Source organism: Triticum aestivum, chromosome 4D (genome assembly GCF_018294505.1).
Source record: "Triticum aestivum cultivar Chinese Spring chromosome 4D, IWGSC CS RefSeq v2.1, whole genome shotgun sequence".
NCBI lineage: Eukaryota > Viridiplantae > Streptophyta > Magnoliopsida > Poales > Poaceae > Triticum > Triticum aestivum.
In genome coordinates, this window is record NC_057805.1 from 76,198,874 (window position 1) to 76,213,335 (window position 14,462).

General features: G+C 43.7%; 2 protein-coding genes across 2 annotated transcripts; one reads left to right on the top strand and one right to left on the bottom strand.

Moving 5' to 3' along the window:
* Positions 1-784: 784 nt before the first annotated feature.
* Positions 785-10,039, top strand: LOC123096314 (uridine kinase-like protein 3). Its single transcript, XM_044518012.1, has 16 exons — positions 785-1,107; positions 1,790-1,974; positions 2,097-2,188; positions 2,419-2,488; positions 2,588-2,703; positions 3,076-3,172; positions 3,741-3,820; positions 4,021-4,215; positions 4,326-4,409; positions 4,482-4,542; positions 5,667-5,727; positions 7,324-7,417; positions 7,490-7,562; positions 8,886-8,968; positions 9,515-9,705; positions 9,838-10,039. Exons 2-16 carry the CDS (start codon positions 1,812-1,814, stop codon positions 9,845-9,847), a joined length of 1,470 nt encoding a protein of 489 aa, XP_044373947.1. The 5' UTR covers positions 785-1,107; positions 1,790-1,811; the 3' UTR covers positions 9,848-10,039.
* Positions 10,040-11,070: 1,031 nt separating this feature from the next.
* On the bottom strand, positions 11,071-13,646 carry LOC123096315 (atherin). The gene is made up of 2 exons (XM_044518013.1): positions 12,590-13,646; positions 11,071-11,529 (listed from the first exon to the last, which is right to left on the bottom strand). Exons 1-2 carry the CDS (start codon positions 13,522-13,524, stop codon positions 11,463-11,465), a joined length of 1,002 nt encoding a protein of 333 aa, XP_044373948.1. The 5' UTR covers positions 13,525-13,646; the 3' UTR covers positions 11,071-11,462.
* Positions 13,647-14,462: the final 816 nt, after the last annotated feature.

Genomic DNA, 14,462 nt, shown 5'->3' on the forward strand with positions numbered 1-14,462 from the left:
AAATGGGGGGAAATGATGGTGGCTGCCACCGACCGGCGGGCCCGGGGAGAGGAGTAGGCGCGCGCGCGTCCGTCTCGTGTCCGCGCCGACGCAAATCCGGCTAAAAAATGGGCCGGGAATGGATCGGCATGCAGACGCCAAGCAGACGCGCGTCCGTTTGGGTCGGTGCGTTGGGCCGCCTTTTGTGTCCACACCGACCCAAAACAAACGAAATGGGTCGCCCTGTTGGAGTTGCTCTTATGATTATTATTGCTATCCGTGCTTTCATTTGAATGTTTTAAGATATGTATTATGTAGTGTTTGAAGTTGGTGTGGCGAGAACACAAAATCGAGACAATTTTATGACTAACTTTTAGGGGGTCGACTAGGTGCGACCATCGTTAGTGGAGTAAAATTTACTCCACTAACTTTACTAGGCCATTTACTTCCTTTTAAGTTTTATTAGTGATCGGTTAGAAATGCTCTTAGAAAATTCATTTGGTTGATCCCAATTTTCTCTCCTTATTCCCGCGTTATTATAATTCTACGAATCAAAGAGGCCGTGAGATTGAGATTAGAGCTCGACACTTCTGCTGTTTGTTCCAGTTAGAATTCGAACTTGTAGAAGAAGTTTTCGTCGTGCGAGCTTGATTGCGTTGCCGACAAGCGGGCGCGCTCAGCCGTTAGCCGCCCCGATCAGACGGACGAGAGGTGTTAGGGCCAACACACATCTCATTTTCCCGAATTTGTTTTCCACCAAACATACCCCGTATTTCCCCGTGAAATATCTCACGTATATCATGGAATCTCTTCTCGATAGGTTATTAAAAACGCGCAGCAGAATCTAAGTTCCCCTCGTCGTCACTGTTCTTCCCCCCTGCGCCAGCCAAATACCCATCCTCCTCCTCCTCTCTGATCTCCCCCAAATCCCGCCGCGAAGACGCCTGTTCTTTTCGGCCTTCCCGATTCCCGCCCGCGGCGGCGCGAGCCCAGGCCTCCTTCCACCGGCGGAGTCTTCCCTCGTCGAGAGGCACCGCGCCCCCGCCCCCACCCTCACTCGACTGGCGCCGCACTGACGTGGCGCGGAGATCCATCTGGGCGGGCTTGCATTGATTTGTTCTCCTGTGGGTAAGTAGCTCTGGATTGCTTCCAGGGGTTGTTCCACGAGTTCGTCTCGATCCCCGGGATCTTTTCGTCCCTGTCGCCGCGTGCAGTAGAGTACAAACGCTACCGTCCCTCGTTCATTTCGTCGCGGATTTGTGCGCTGGCGTGGTCCCCTAGCAATCTAATCCATGGCACCCCAGTGATCTAATTAATCGCTGGCAGATCTGTCATTGCGGTATGTGCCCTCCGCGGTAGGTGTGGGCGTAGCGGCGTTTGAATTATTTTTTAATCTGGAAAATTGCGTTTGATCTCCGTGCCTATCTTGCTGTGAATCAGTTAGTTCCCATGATTGTGCGAATAAGCTGGCTGAATTGTTCTGGTGGTAATAGATTGGTTGAAACTCTTGAGAGTTTTGCTTTTGATTAAATCAGTACGCCTTCCATCTCTACAAATCCTAAGGCGATCCTATTTTTTTTGCGGTCGCCGGCGTCGAGTGGTAAAGTATTGGGGATTTAGATTTCCCAGCAACATTTTGGCTTGTTTGAAGCAAAACATTCGTCCCTGGTTAAACAAGTCCATTGTAGTGTGAAGCCTCCATAACATATGACCGCCTTATGATTTGTGAACACATGTCTGTTTGCTGTTTCTAGTTGTCACCTCCTGCAAATTTGGAGGACCTCCATGTTTGACATCCCGGTGACTGTAGGCTTGTTGAACAGTAACACTATATGGGATCGTACTCGACAAGCGAAGTGCTTAATGCTGCCGCAGTTGGGGTCCATCATCCAGCACTCCGTTTGAACGAGCTGGACCTGAAAGGTTCCATGTCGGTGGAGGAACTACCAACGACGTCAGGCCTGGAGAATGGACACCAGGCACCATTTGTTATTGGTTAGTAGTCTATGGGTTCTGTTCTCTCTATTTGCTGGGGAAATTCAGTAAACTGTAGTTGCTTACATAGTACAACCTTTCTACCCAAAAATGCGCCTCACCATAATTTTATTTGCTTGAAGGTGTTGCTGGAGGTGCATCTTCAGGTAAAAGTACTGTTTGCAAAATGATCATCGATCAGCTATGCGATCAGCGTGTAGTTGTTGTTACTCAGGTTTGTGTACTACAACTCTGACTGCGCTTCTTGTGATATTATTAGGACTATCCATTTTTTTCTCATAACAAAGTCACTAATAGTTCATTTTTTTGGTTTATAAATGTGTAGTGTCATCAATTATGCATTCAAGTTTTATTTATCCTCTTTCCCTTGCTAGATATTTTATTGTCATCATACGCTGTGTACAATCTTGCAAGCAATAAGAATGTTGATCTCAAATGTTGCAGGAGTCATTTTATTATGGACTGTCTGATGAGGAAATGGTCCATGTTCATGATTATAACTTTGATCATCCAGGTATAGCACATGTTTCATGAGAACGTAATGTCTTTTTGCGCCATTCGCAGGAGATGTGCTCTGACTTTATTACTGCTGCTGCCCCTTTCCTAATTTCAGATGCATTTGATACGGATTTACTACTCTCTTGTATGGAAAAATTGAAACATGGTAAAGCTGTTGACATTCCAAGCTACGACTTCAAAACACATAAGAGTGTCTCATGTGCTAGAAAGGTAATTCTATACATATGGTGCTATTCATACTCACCTGGTAGGCTGAGGGTCTCCTAGTCCTGTGCTTTATGAGACTTTGAACTATGAAATTTTGTTTCTAATCAATATTTGCAGATTGTACTGAAATTTTGTAGTCTCTCCAGAATAATTTCCTCCCAAAACTATTATGTAAAATATATAGTGTCGTAAGTGTTAGCTCACACACTCTGTGCAAGCACCTTATTGCATAACATGGAGTTCATCTTGAAATGTTCTCTCCAAGAAGTTAATTTATTGCTGAGTGCTTATAAATATCGTACGCCACTTATTCATATCTGTACGACTGTACCACTTTATTTATGAGAGCATCCCTAATTTTGTGACTGCTGTCAGGTTAATCCTTCAGATGTAATAATATTGGAAGGAATTCTACTTTTCCATGATTCACGTGTCCGTGATCTAATGAACATGAAGATCTTCGTTGATACAGGTACTGATATTTGCATACTAAGCTGATGATATCTCGCTCTTTCAGTCTCTTTTATGCCTTGCAACCTCCCAACTGTGGCTTATGGCCAGGACATTTAGTTTCACATTCATGTTTTTACATGTGGAGTGTCAGTATTTCATAATATTTAATGGCACACATGTGTTCCTCTCCTGTTCCATTCAATTTGGAAATATACTATAAATGGTCATTAATTTCTTATCAATTCACAATAAATTTGAGTAGCTTCTTGTTTATTTTCATATACAACATACTTAAGGTTTTGCAATAGTTGGTGTATTTAATACGAAGCAGTCGTTATTAACACCATAAATATCTCCAAGGGCATGCTGCACATACTGCAGCAATGTGCATAACCAAGGCTAGCACTCTGTTGCAGTAAATGATAAATTCGAGAGATGTCCTACTGATTTGTTGTCATGCGTTTAGTTCAGTCCCTACTTTGAATTCTCCATTAGTAGAGCTTTTCTTTACGCAAACAGTTTCTTTGTAACCCTATCCATTCTACCCTGTTAGTGTATCATGTATTGTTTTTGCATTTTTCTTTCAGATGCTGATGTGCGATTAACAAGGAGGATCCGTCGTGATACCATTGAGAAGGGTAGAGATATTATAGCTGTGTTAGATCAGGTTGCTTAGCCTCAGATATCACCATTTTCCTTGTGTATAATATGTTACTAGTATTGTGTTTAGCAACATTCAGCACACTGATTACAACAATTTTTCTTTTAAGTTTACTTGAATTAGGTGTCATAAAAGTTTCTATGCTAACTAGACATGTTCTGTACATTTATCTCATTTTTGGAATTTCATGCAACTTTTTTTGGCAGTACTCGAAGTTTGTAAAGACAGCTTTTGAAGACTTCATTCTCCCCACAAAGAAGTATGCTGATATTATCATCCCACGAGGCGCAGATAACAGTGTGGCAATTGACCTAATCGTTCAGCATATTCGCACTAAACTTGGTCAAAATGATCTATGTAAAATACACCCAAATTTATATGTTATCCAGACTACTTACCAGGTATCTAATGTGCTTGCCTTCTGATATCTCCATAGTAAACTGCATGTGTATTGCAGGACTCTATTTTGTATGGTGCATAACTATTGGATCTTAATGCTTCTTTCCTTCAGATACGAGGCATGCACACAATAATACGAGATGCTGCCACAACGACACATGATTTCATATTTTATGCTGATCGGTTAATTCGATTGGTTAGTATGTACAAGCATGTGAACATTTTTCTTTTGTATGAGTGGTGTCTTGAATTTCACTGTGGAAAATAGGTTGTCGAGCATGGCCTTGGTCATCTTCCTTTCAGGGAAAAGCAGGTCATTACTCCAACTGGTAAGTAGTATTTTATGTTGGTCTTTCCCATGTACTTGTAGTTTGTACAAGTTGCCTCTTCAAATGCATTTTGGATTTATTCACTGCAAGTTTGCATACGTACTGAATTTATAGAAATACATCATTGGATAAGTTCCCTCTCGTAATAGTCTTCCATCTAATTCAAGTACACATTATTTGGAGTATCCTGCACTTGTTTGCAGTCATAAATTTCATTTATTAACTTTTATTGTGATCATTTTCTTAAGTGTGTTTCTCGTTTGTTTAGATTATGCAGTGTATATGTTTTCGCCATGTAGCTAAAATTCGTGTCAAGCATTTAGTTAGTTGACAGTTTGGAACTACTCATGATTTGGTTATCCATTTATCTTTGAGCAATGGAAAAACACCTAATACCGGCAGAAAACAACTTCAACTCTACAGAAATGCTAGGATATCAATCTAATATGACCATGGCTGAAGAAGCTCTGTGCCATCTCCTGATCATATTGGAGGAGCTCCTTCTTTCTGGGCCATCTCCTGAATTAATCTTGCGCCTTGTTGCAATTGCTTCTTCGAAGCTGCCTTTTAAAATGCACCTCATTAGGAATTTAGTACCACATAAGATTCGTCATTTTCCATTCTCTGCGCAGAAGGTGCACCATTGCTTATTGGCTACAAGAAATCTTAGTTGTAACAGGGATCCAGGCTGACCAAATCCTCTAACCCCCCTGATGGACGATGCCTCTCAGTTTCTTGTAGAAATATTTGACTTCAAAGTAACCACATTGCTCTCGTCTCTCAGCTCATGTAATCCTTATCCTAGATATCAGCCAACTAGGCGAGTCTCGATATCTTATCTTAATCTGAAATGACTTCAATACTTAGCCGGCGATTTATCATGCCTGTTTAGCAAATGCTTGCTTACTCACAGTTCCATAGTTTAGGCATTTATGGGAGAACAACGGTATGGTTGCTAGTTGTTACAAACATGCATACTGCTAGCTCGTATAGGAACAATAGTTTATCCATCTCCATAATTCCTTTTTCTTCTAATAATACTGTCTGCTGGAGTTATTTGCATGTGTATCCTCTCCTGTTAGTAGTTCATATGTTTGCCCTTATGCACTTTCTTATGCATGCAGGATCTGTTTACACTGGTGTGGATTTCTCAAAAAGTTTATGTGGGATATCAGTGATTAGGAGGTACCAACTTATCCAAAATATTTTGACCATTGCTTTGTTGAGGCTCAAAATGACTGAACAACTTTGGCACTCACACAGAGACAAAAGTTCCTTAATATGTATACCTGGGACAGCCTGTGCAAAACAATGCAATTGTAGTTTATAAGTGCTCCAGACTAGATATGCTGGGAACTCAGTTTTCAGTCAGGATGTAAGTGGTGTTGGGTCCCACTAGTCCCACATATGCCACCCACCAAAAAAAGATCAAATGGTGTTGGTGGACGTCCAGAAAAAATAAATGGCACAAATGGACAGCCCAGAAAAGCCCGTGAGGCCAGTGGCGGATCACAACACTCGACGCGCACCGCCTCCTCCTTCCACTGGCACCGTGTTCGCCATGCCCTAGGCGCCGTCGCCGCTGTCTCCACCGGCACCGCCTCCCCATTCCATCCCTTCCTTCCATGTCGCCGCAGTCGCCACCATGTTTCTCGAAGAGGCCGCTGTCGGGAAGCGCCGAGGACCGAGCCGAACCTTGCGGGGGTACCATCTCTGCAATCCTGACGATACTGTCTTTAGCTTCGGCGGCGGTGACGTCGGCTTTGACGGCAGGCGTAGCTGGGACGGCGGATGAGGCCTTCGGCAGCGACTTTACGGTTCCTTTGCTCTGCTCCCCCTCGCGCTCATCTGCCTCTCCCCCTCTTCTGCGACACGGCCTATGGGACATGGGACCGGTGGATGCCGTACGTCGCCGGAGTAGTAGGCGGTGAGGATTGATGCAGATTCAGGTTGCAGCAACTTGAGAACCGAATGATATGGAGTAAGGTTCAGACTTCAGACACCTCATTGCATGCCATTCCCTTCTAGGTAAATGAAAGGTTCAGACTTCAGACACCTCATTGATGCAGATTCATCACTCTCCATTACATCTTCATAGCCAGAATCATCTCCTTTGGGTTCAGCTTTGATAATCTATGTTGTAGATAAATGTCTAATCTAGAGATTTAGAGTTGCCAATTTACTGTACTATGTTTGCTCTGTACTGAATGATCGGAGGTGGTACTAATTAGGCCTTTACTAATGGCACTGTATTGTATATCAGTGTCAGTTCGCCTTGTAAATACTCCCTCCGTTCCTAAATATTTGTCTTTTTAGAGATTTCAAATGGACTACCACATACGGATGTATATAGACATATTTTAGAGTGTAGATTCACTCATTTTGCTCCGTATGTAGTCACTTGTTGAAATCTCTAGAAAGACAAATATTTAGGAACGGAGGGAGTATATGGTACTACATGGTACGTGGAGACCACATATGCCACAAAAAAATTAATTGGACTATGACATAGTCCCACATAAGAAGTGGTGGTCAAAGCAGGCAACTCCCACAACGTCCAGCAAGCTGTCCATTTACATCCTGAGTTTTCAGTCTCCTTTAGCTTAGCTATATGGGTTTGAGCCTTCGTTCATAGGTGAATTATCAAGTAAACATGCTTTGTTAAACAACTTGTGGTCTATAATTCAGTCCATTATTATAAGGCATCGATGAACAAAATATGTCATACAACTTTGAATGAAACATCATTGTGTTAGTGATTTGTCACAAACTGTGTTCCAGTGGTGAAAGTATGGAGAATGCTCTGCGGGCATGCTGTAAAGGCATAAAGATTGGGAAGATTCTTATTCACAGGGAAGGAGATGATGGGAAACAGGTTTGGTTTAATCCACTTTTGCATTATATGTTAGGTGTGTCAAGTTACTAAGTTCTATAAATGTCCTCACAGCTCATCTATCACAATTTACCCAAAGATATCGCAAAAAGGCATGTTCTGTTGCTGGACCCCATATTGGGAACAGGTTTGTTGATATTTCATTCATATTTGTGTACTGTAGCACGAATTTTTTCATGTGAATGAATTATGAAATTATAAATTTCTTTCGCTCTTTCTATCGGTACCCTTCCTGTCAAAGTGTTAGCACTCATCTTGTTTTTGTAAAGCACTTTGAATAGGAAACTTGTGTTTGTTACTCCACAGGAGTAGTAAATACGTACTCCCTCCGTCCGGAAAAACTTGTCCAAGCTTGTGCCTCAAATAGATGTATCTAGCACTAATTTGGTGCTAGATACATCCATTTGAGGGACAAGCTTTTTCGGACAGAGGGAGTAGTACTCATCACGTGAATGAAGTAACATACAAGATGTTATTTCACGTGATGGAGTAACAAACAAGATGTTTTTTCATGTTATTTCACGTGATGGAGGTATAACATGAAAAATAATTTTTTCATGTTACTTCACATGAATGAAGTATTATTTTTTCATGTGAATGAAGTAGTATTATTTTTCATGTTATTTCGTTTATCTTCTCTGGTGCTGTTCTCAGTGTGTACCTTGTCTTGAGTGTCAATATATACCTTGTCTACCCTGTCTTGAGAGTTGAGAGTGTACACTTTACATATTTATCTGAATAAACAGAGTAAGGTTCCAAAACCCTTTTATAGAACATCTACAAAGCCCCACTATTCCAATACCATTTATGCATTAACGAAAAATCATATATTTAAAATACACTTAACCACAGTCCACATGAAACTTCTGCACAACTTCAGTCTCCCTTAATTTAGCCAACAATTAACTTGCTCATTCAAGTGTGATATAACTGTCAAACTATTCTGTAAATAAAGCAAAACCCTTCCTTCAATCCCCTAGTCACAGCCACCCATCAGTGCCGGCAACTAGGGAACTTAGAAAAGCTTTGGCTTGGCCAAGCTATTTGAGCCTTTGAGCTCTTACCTCGACTTGGTTAAGCACAAGCACATGCTTGAAGTGAAAGCATAATTTTTAAGTCAAGAATTAACGGTCTGATTGGCTAAAGATAGCACTCCATGATTTCTGAAGTTTGATCACTCACCCTCCTCCAACTTGAATTAGCTCTTGCTCTTGCTCCTATAGGAATAGATATATGTACTATTTTGATTGGCTGAAAGTATTTGAAAAGTATAAGTTTTTTGTATTTCTAGTAAGTAGCATGCATCAATTGATTCTCCGTAACTCTGAGTTATCCTATCTTTTGTTTCAGTTCTGTTACTGAGGGAAGGATATTTGTCAATTAAGAACACATGCTCAACTGTTGGATGTTAATCCCATCTAATCATCTTTTCCCTTTTGATCATTGCCAGGAAATTCAGCTGTTCAAGCTATCTCTCTTCTCTTGGAGAAGCGTGTACAAGAAGCAAATATTATATTCCTCAATCTTATATCAGTATGTCTTCTGAAGTCCACAGTATTTTTCTTTTCCTTTATTTGAGTATATCAGACGTCTTGAATTCTTTTATACATTGCACAAGCAATTAGGTCACTACAGATGCTAGTTAATGACTATCTCTAGTGCAATTGCAAACTTTTATATTGGCTCTGCGGACTGTTGAGCAGAGCAACCGATGATGGCTAGAAACTGGTTTAGTGGGTGCTTCTCACTTCTGTTGCTGGCTTTTGTCTCTTTTCACTTTGTATTGACTGCTGGTTATGGTTTCAATGTACTAAAGCCGAGGTTATCCTTTTTCTGAAAACAAACTACAAATGTGGTTCTGGGGATGAACAGACGGAGGATGCAGAGAGCGACAGCTTATTATTAGTTGTAGAGAAATATGTTATTTTCAGAGACATATCATGCCATCAAGTGCAGTCTGGTTAAATTTCTCATTGTCGACATGATAGGGATGTTGACTTACGCATTACATTTACAGTTAGTACGTTAGTAGTTGAAGCGCAGATAACTCACCACTGAAACTATTTGCTGTTATCCCAGGCTCCCCAAGGGGTGCATGTAGTCAGCAAGAGATTCCCAAGGGTCAAGATTGTGACATCAGAGATCGAGCTTGGTCTGAATGATGATTTCCGTGTCATCCCTGGGATGGGTGAGTTTGGGGACAGATACTTTGGAACAGATGATTATCAGTCATCAACGCCATTCTTTGCTGATGACAAAAATCGTGTTGGGTGAGTTGATGTTTCTTGCTGCCAACTGATTTAGGTCATTTATTGGATCCGAGCTTTATCACTTTACTGGTGTGTATATGCATATCTCATCACCTGTCATGCTAAGACCAGTTCCCTCTTAAAATTGTGCAGGCTTTTGTGAGAATTGCCCAGACATGCCACCTCCTGCCTGCGGCATTATTCAAATTCTTTTTGAGAAATTTTATTCTTATATTCCAAACTCTCAGATGCCAATACTGTTATGTTCACTAGCGGAAACTGTATATCATGAGAACGTTCCAAACGGACATCCACTTGACATAAATGGCACAATATCATATTTTTCATGCACCTATACCAATCTCTTATCCAGGCTTTGTTCACAGACTATTCTGTTTGATACAGCTTGCAATGTTTTTCACCTCTACCCCATGATTATGTTATGAAATACGGCGACTTAACTTTTGCTTTGGCTTTGGCTTTTATCATGGCTGAACTCAGACGTGCTTACGATCTTGAAAGCTATTTTAGCAAAATATTAGCCGTAAGGCACATGAAGTTGAGTTCTGGCAAAAGGTTCTCCTTAAAAGAGTAGCAAATTTGGTGATAATTTTTGAAAGATTGCTCATGTGATTTGCCCATACCATGTTTCTTGAAGATATTTGTCAATGAAATGCTACGGATTTAGCCTACATTCAACGTCTGGTAAATTTTTGGTTCATGACGCTCGTGTATTTGCCACTCCGTTCCCAGCCGCAACCATAAACCCATAACGTTTCTTAACTCAAATGGCAGGTGAACGGAAGTAATAATATAATAATTTAAAGTTCCTTATCATCCGACTATGATTACAATCGTAAACGGCTAGATTCTGCTTGGGTCCATGCACTAGATAATCAATTAGTATACAAAAGCAGCACCATCTGTTGAACTAATCTCTCATTTCACTGTCTTAAAAAAACTAATCTCCTCTTTTCGCTCCATTTCATTTGAACAAATCATCAGTCTAAGGCCTTGTACAATGGGAGGTGCTTAGAGAAATAAACCAGACTTTTCTTAAGCATCGGTGCTTATTTGAACAGGATAGACGCTTAACTAAGCGTCTCTCCTGTAGAAATAGACACCGGTGCTTAAGAAAATCTCGGTTTATTTTTCTAAGCACCCCTCTAAGCATCTCCCATTGTACAAGGCCTAACGAAGGCGTCCGTATTTTAACCAGTGGGTATCTGATGGGATCTTCGCATTGATCTTTTGGTCATTTGGTAAGTCGTGTGTCAAGAAAGGCAAGCCCACGAAAGGAGAAGAAAACTAAACAACTGCCTGGGCGCATCCTCATCCACAGTATCTGCGATTTTGTTTTTGTTTTTGTTTTTGTTTAACAACAACTACCGACAAAAGAAATGATTGTATAAAAACATGTACAAACAGGGGATGGTACAAGCCAGAGATGTGATTGTCTGAGAAAATACATACAACATATATTTCTCCAAAAAATAAAGAGAAAGAAGCACAACATATGTGACAAAGTCAAGACTTCAGTGCTACAATTGTTGGATCTCATCTGTCCTCTGCAATCTCCATGGGCAAGATGTATCCACCTGTGCACGGGCAGTGGTCACATCATGATCTTCCACCAGTTTTTAGGCATGCACGTCGAGTCTTTGCTTCCATGAGCTCCATTTTTGTGCATGCATGAGCAGCTGTGCAGTGATTGTCGTTAGGATCGCCATGCCGGTGTTCATATGAGCTGATCGCGTGGTCTTGGCAATTGCATAGTTTTATTCCTTGATGACCCCATTTTTGCTCTTGTTTGCCACGAAGAAACCATAGCACCCGATTCTCTTTCTGCACCAGCACAAACGAGAGTTTGTTAGAGCATGAATGAATGATAATAGTTTGGTATGATCAAGGTCATGTCATGAGCTGAGCTAGATATATGCTCTAATCTCTTAGTGGGGAGATGATGATTAAATTAGCCGTTGCTTAGTAGGGCATAAAGCATTTGTGCAATGATTGGGATTCAGGTGAGAAGGCGCTGGACTTGTGTTTTTTCAAAAAGGATCAAGAGCCAAAGTTGGCAATAGGAAGAAAGGCCCAGGAGATCCATTTGATCGTAAATTAGGTGTGATTGGATCCCATGTGACTTTAGCCTAATACGGAACCTATGCAATGAACCTACAAAGATTTATCACAACTGAGGAATAATTATGAAAAAAAACAGCAATAATCAGATTATATGGGTTAATAATATGGCAAGCCGCACTTTTTATCAGTACTGTGATGACCGGAATTCAAAAGAGAGCAAAACATATAATAAATCAGAACATTCCATTAGACAGTACAAATATTTCAACATTCCACGACAAAACAAATAGCCCTTTCTTCTAATAATAAAATCTAAACACAAAATATATTGTGGGTTCGTAACCAATGAGAAAGCAAGAGAGAAGACTTGGAAAAATGATCATGTGAAGTCATGGCTCCTTCTGCCCAAAGAGGCGGATACAAAGAATTGACTACTACGAAACAAGATGGACTTCAAACCATGACCTATCTTTTGCCGTGTTGACCGATCTGCCCCCAAGGAACTGTCATGACTTCACACTAAGTTTCCAGTCTTCCAGAAGGAAGGCGCACTTAATTTTGGCCTTTCTCTAGCCGCCTATACCATACAATTTTCATACTGACGTATTTGCTGACTCATGCTTACATTTGATAATCTTTTACCATTTCCAGATCTGAACTAAGATTAATTTTTTGGGGTTCTTCTTCCAAAACAGTGTTAAATTCATATCTGGATAAGAACAACTAAGTAACTAGACCATAAGCACAAATAATTTATTCAAAAATTATGTTATTACTCTTTTGCGCAAAAAATCTCAATCGAGAACAAAGTTTTTTTTACCTGCTCCTACTCCTGGCCGGAGCTTTTGGGTTGTTGCCGCCAATTCCATTTCCAATCTCGTTGTTCCTGCTGGCGCTGCTGTTGCTGCTGCCGCTGCTGCTGGTCCTGCTGCTGCTCCCCGCCTCGCTGAACTCGCTCTTCTTCCACCACTCCTCCTCCTCCTTCTTCCCCTGCTTCTTCTTCTTCGTCTTGGTCTTCTTCCTGCCGTCCTTGGCGGGGGCGACCGCGGCGGGCTTGGGCGACACCTTCTTCTTCCGGCCGACGGAGAGCGGCAGGAAGAGCTTGATGAGCAGGCCGGTGTCCAGGCTCACGCTGCGCTCCATGCTCCGGCTTCGCGTCCTCCCCATCGTCCTCTGCTTTCTTGCCTTCCCCTGTTTCTTGCCCCCGCCGTCGCTCTGTTTCTTGGCCTCGTCGCCGTCCATGGCAGCCGCCGTGACGTCCTTCTTGGGCTCGCCGCCTCCTTGTTCTTGCGTAGCGACGGCGTACGGTTGAGCCGGTGGTGGTGGTGGTGGTGGTGGTGGTGGTGGAGGAGGAGGCAGCGGGGAGGGCCGGGACTCGACGATGTCGCGGAGGGAGAGCTCGTAGGCGGCCTCGGGGAGGCCGCGGACGAGGTCGAGCATCTCGCGGCGGTAGCCGGCGATGGCCTGCGCGCGCGACGGGGAGCTCCCGGCGGAGGCCGGGTACAGCCGGTCGTGGTGCGCCCAGAGCTGCGGCGACGGCGTGCCGGAGCCGGACTCCGGCGAGCCTTGCCTGGACGCCTGCAGCCAGCGGAAGTCCTCCTCCCCCGCGCGCGGCGCCATGGGATTCGCCGTCGCCACCACCGGCGGCCGGGGAGGCAGCGCGCGCCCCTCGCCGGCCTCCGCGCCCCACGACGGCGTCGGCGAGTCCCCCGCGAAGCTGAACTCCTGCCTCCGATGCACCGACCGCCTCGCCATCGACAGAGAGGGAGCGGTGTGGAGGGTGTTACGTGTGTGTGGGGTTTGCTTGCGGCGGGGCTTTTGCGGCTTTAAAGGCTCCGTTGAAGTGGTGGTAAATCACGGCGTAGGTGTGCTCGGCGCCAACAGCACGCACCGCTGCGCGCAGTGAATGCGGACGGGACACTGGCTTTAAAGGTCGTTGCCGCGGTTGCACGGCCCAGCTTTGCCGGTCCGGTTGCCGCGGTTGATCCGGTTAAGCAACTCTAACCCATCCCCTCAGAGCCTCTACAACCATAGTTAGCAAATCCGAGGCCCTATACATCTGTATCCGCGGATGCGCCCGGACGCACGTGCTGGCATCGCCTGTCACGTCTTTAGAGTATCTACAACAAGAAACACCAAATTTGGTGCCCTATTCGCCTGCAGGTGTGTCCGGGCGTATCCGCTGGCCCTGTCCGGACAATACCCAAATTTTCCCTCTACAACCACAAGCAACAAATACGGATACCCTATTTCATGCAAATCCATACATACTGCATAGATCATAGAGATAGTATTGAAACTTAGCAGTTGCAGAATCAGACATGCAATTTGTTCATCCAAAAGGGTCGAGCTAGTTCAAACTAAATCTAAAAACAACTAAAATATAAACAAGCATGGCGGGTGGCCGGAGTTCACCACTTCTTGGTTGGGCCCTTGCCCTTGCGCTCGGCGGCGCGACGGTCCATCTCCTCCATGTATGTGTCGACGGGGGAGGGTCGTCGTCGTCCATGGTGGTGCCGCTCTCCAACGCAGACGAAATGTACCCGGAGAGGTAGCGAAGGAGGCGCTGCTGCTCCTTCGCATGGCGGGCGGCCTTGGTGGCGGCGGTCTTCTTCTCCCGGGCGAGGCGCTCGGACACCTTGAGACCGACGCGGAGCGCCTACGCGTTCTTGCGCCGGAGGCGCCGCGCGTCG

Excerpts from the sequence above, each read along its gene's own strand:
- LOC123096315 (XM_044518013.1), bottom strand. The coding sequence starts at position 13,524 with ATGGCGAGGCGGTCGGTGCATCGGAGGCAGGAGTTCAGCTTCGCGGGG. Across the intron at positions 11,530-12,589 it reads CCGGCCAGGAGTAGGAGCAG|AAAGAGAATCGGGTGCTATG; the intron begins GTAAAAAAAACT and ends GTGCTGGTGCAG.
- LOC123096314 (XM_044518012.1), top strand. The coding sequence starts at position 1,812 with ATGGGATCGTACTCGACAAGCGAAGTGCTTAATGCTGCCGCAGTTGGG. Across the intron at positions 2,489-2,587 it reads TTATAACTTTGATCATCCAG|ATGCATTTGATACGGATTTA; the intron begins GTATAGCACATG and ends TCCTAATTTCAG. Across the intron at positions 3,173-3,740 it reads GAAGATCTTCGTTGATACAG|ATGCTGATGTGCGATTAACA; the intron begins GTACTGATATTT and ends TTTTTCTTTCAG.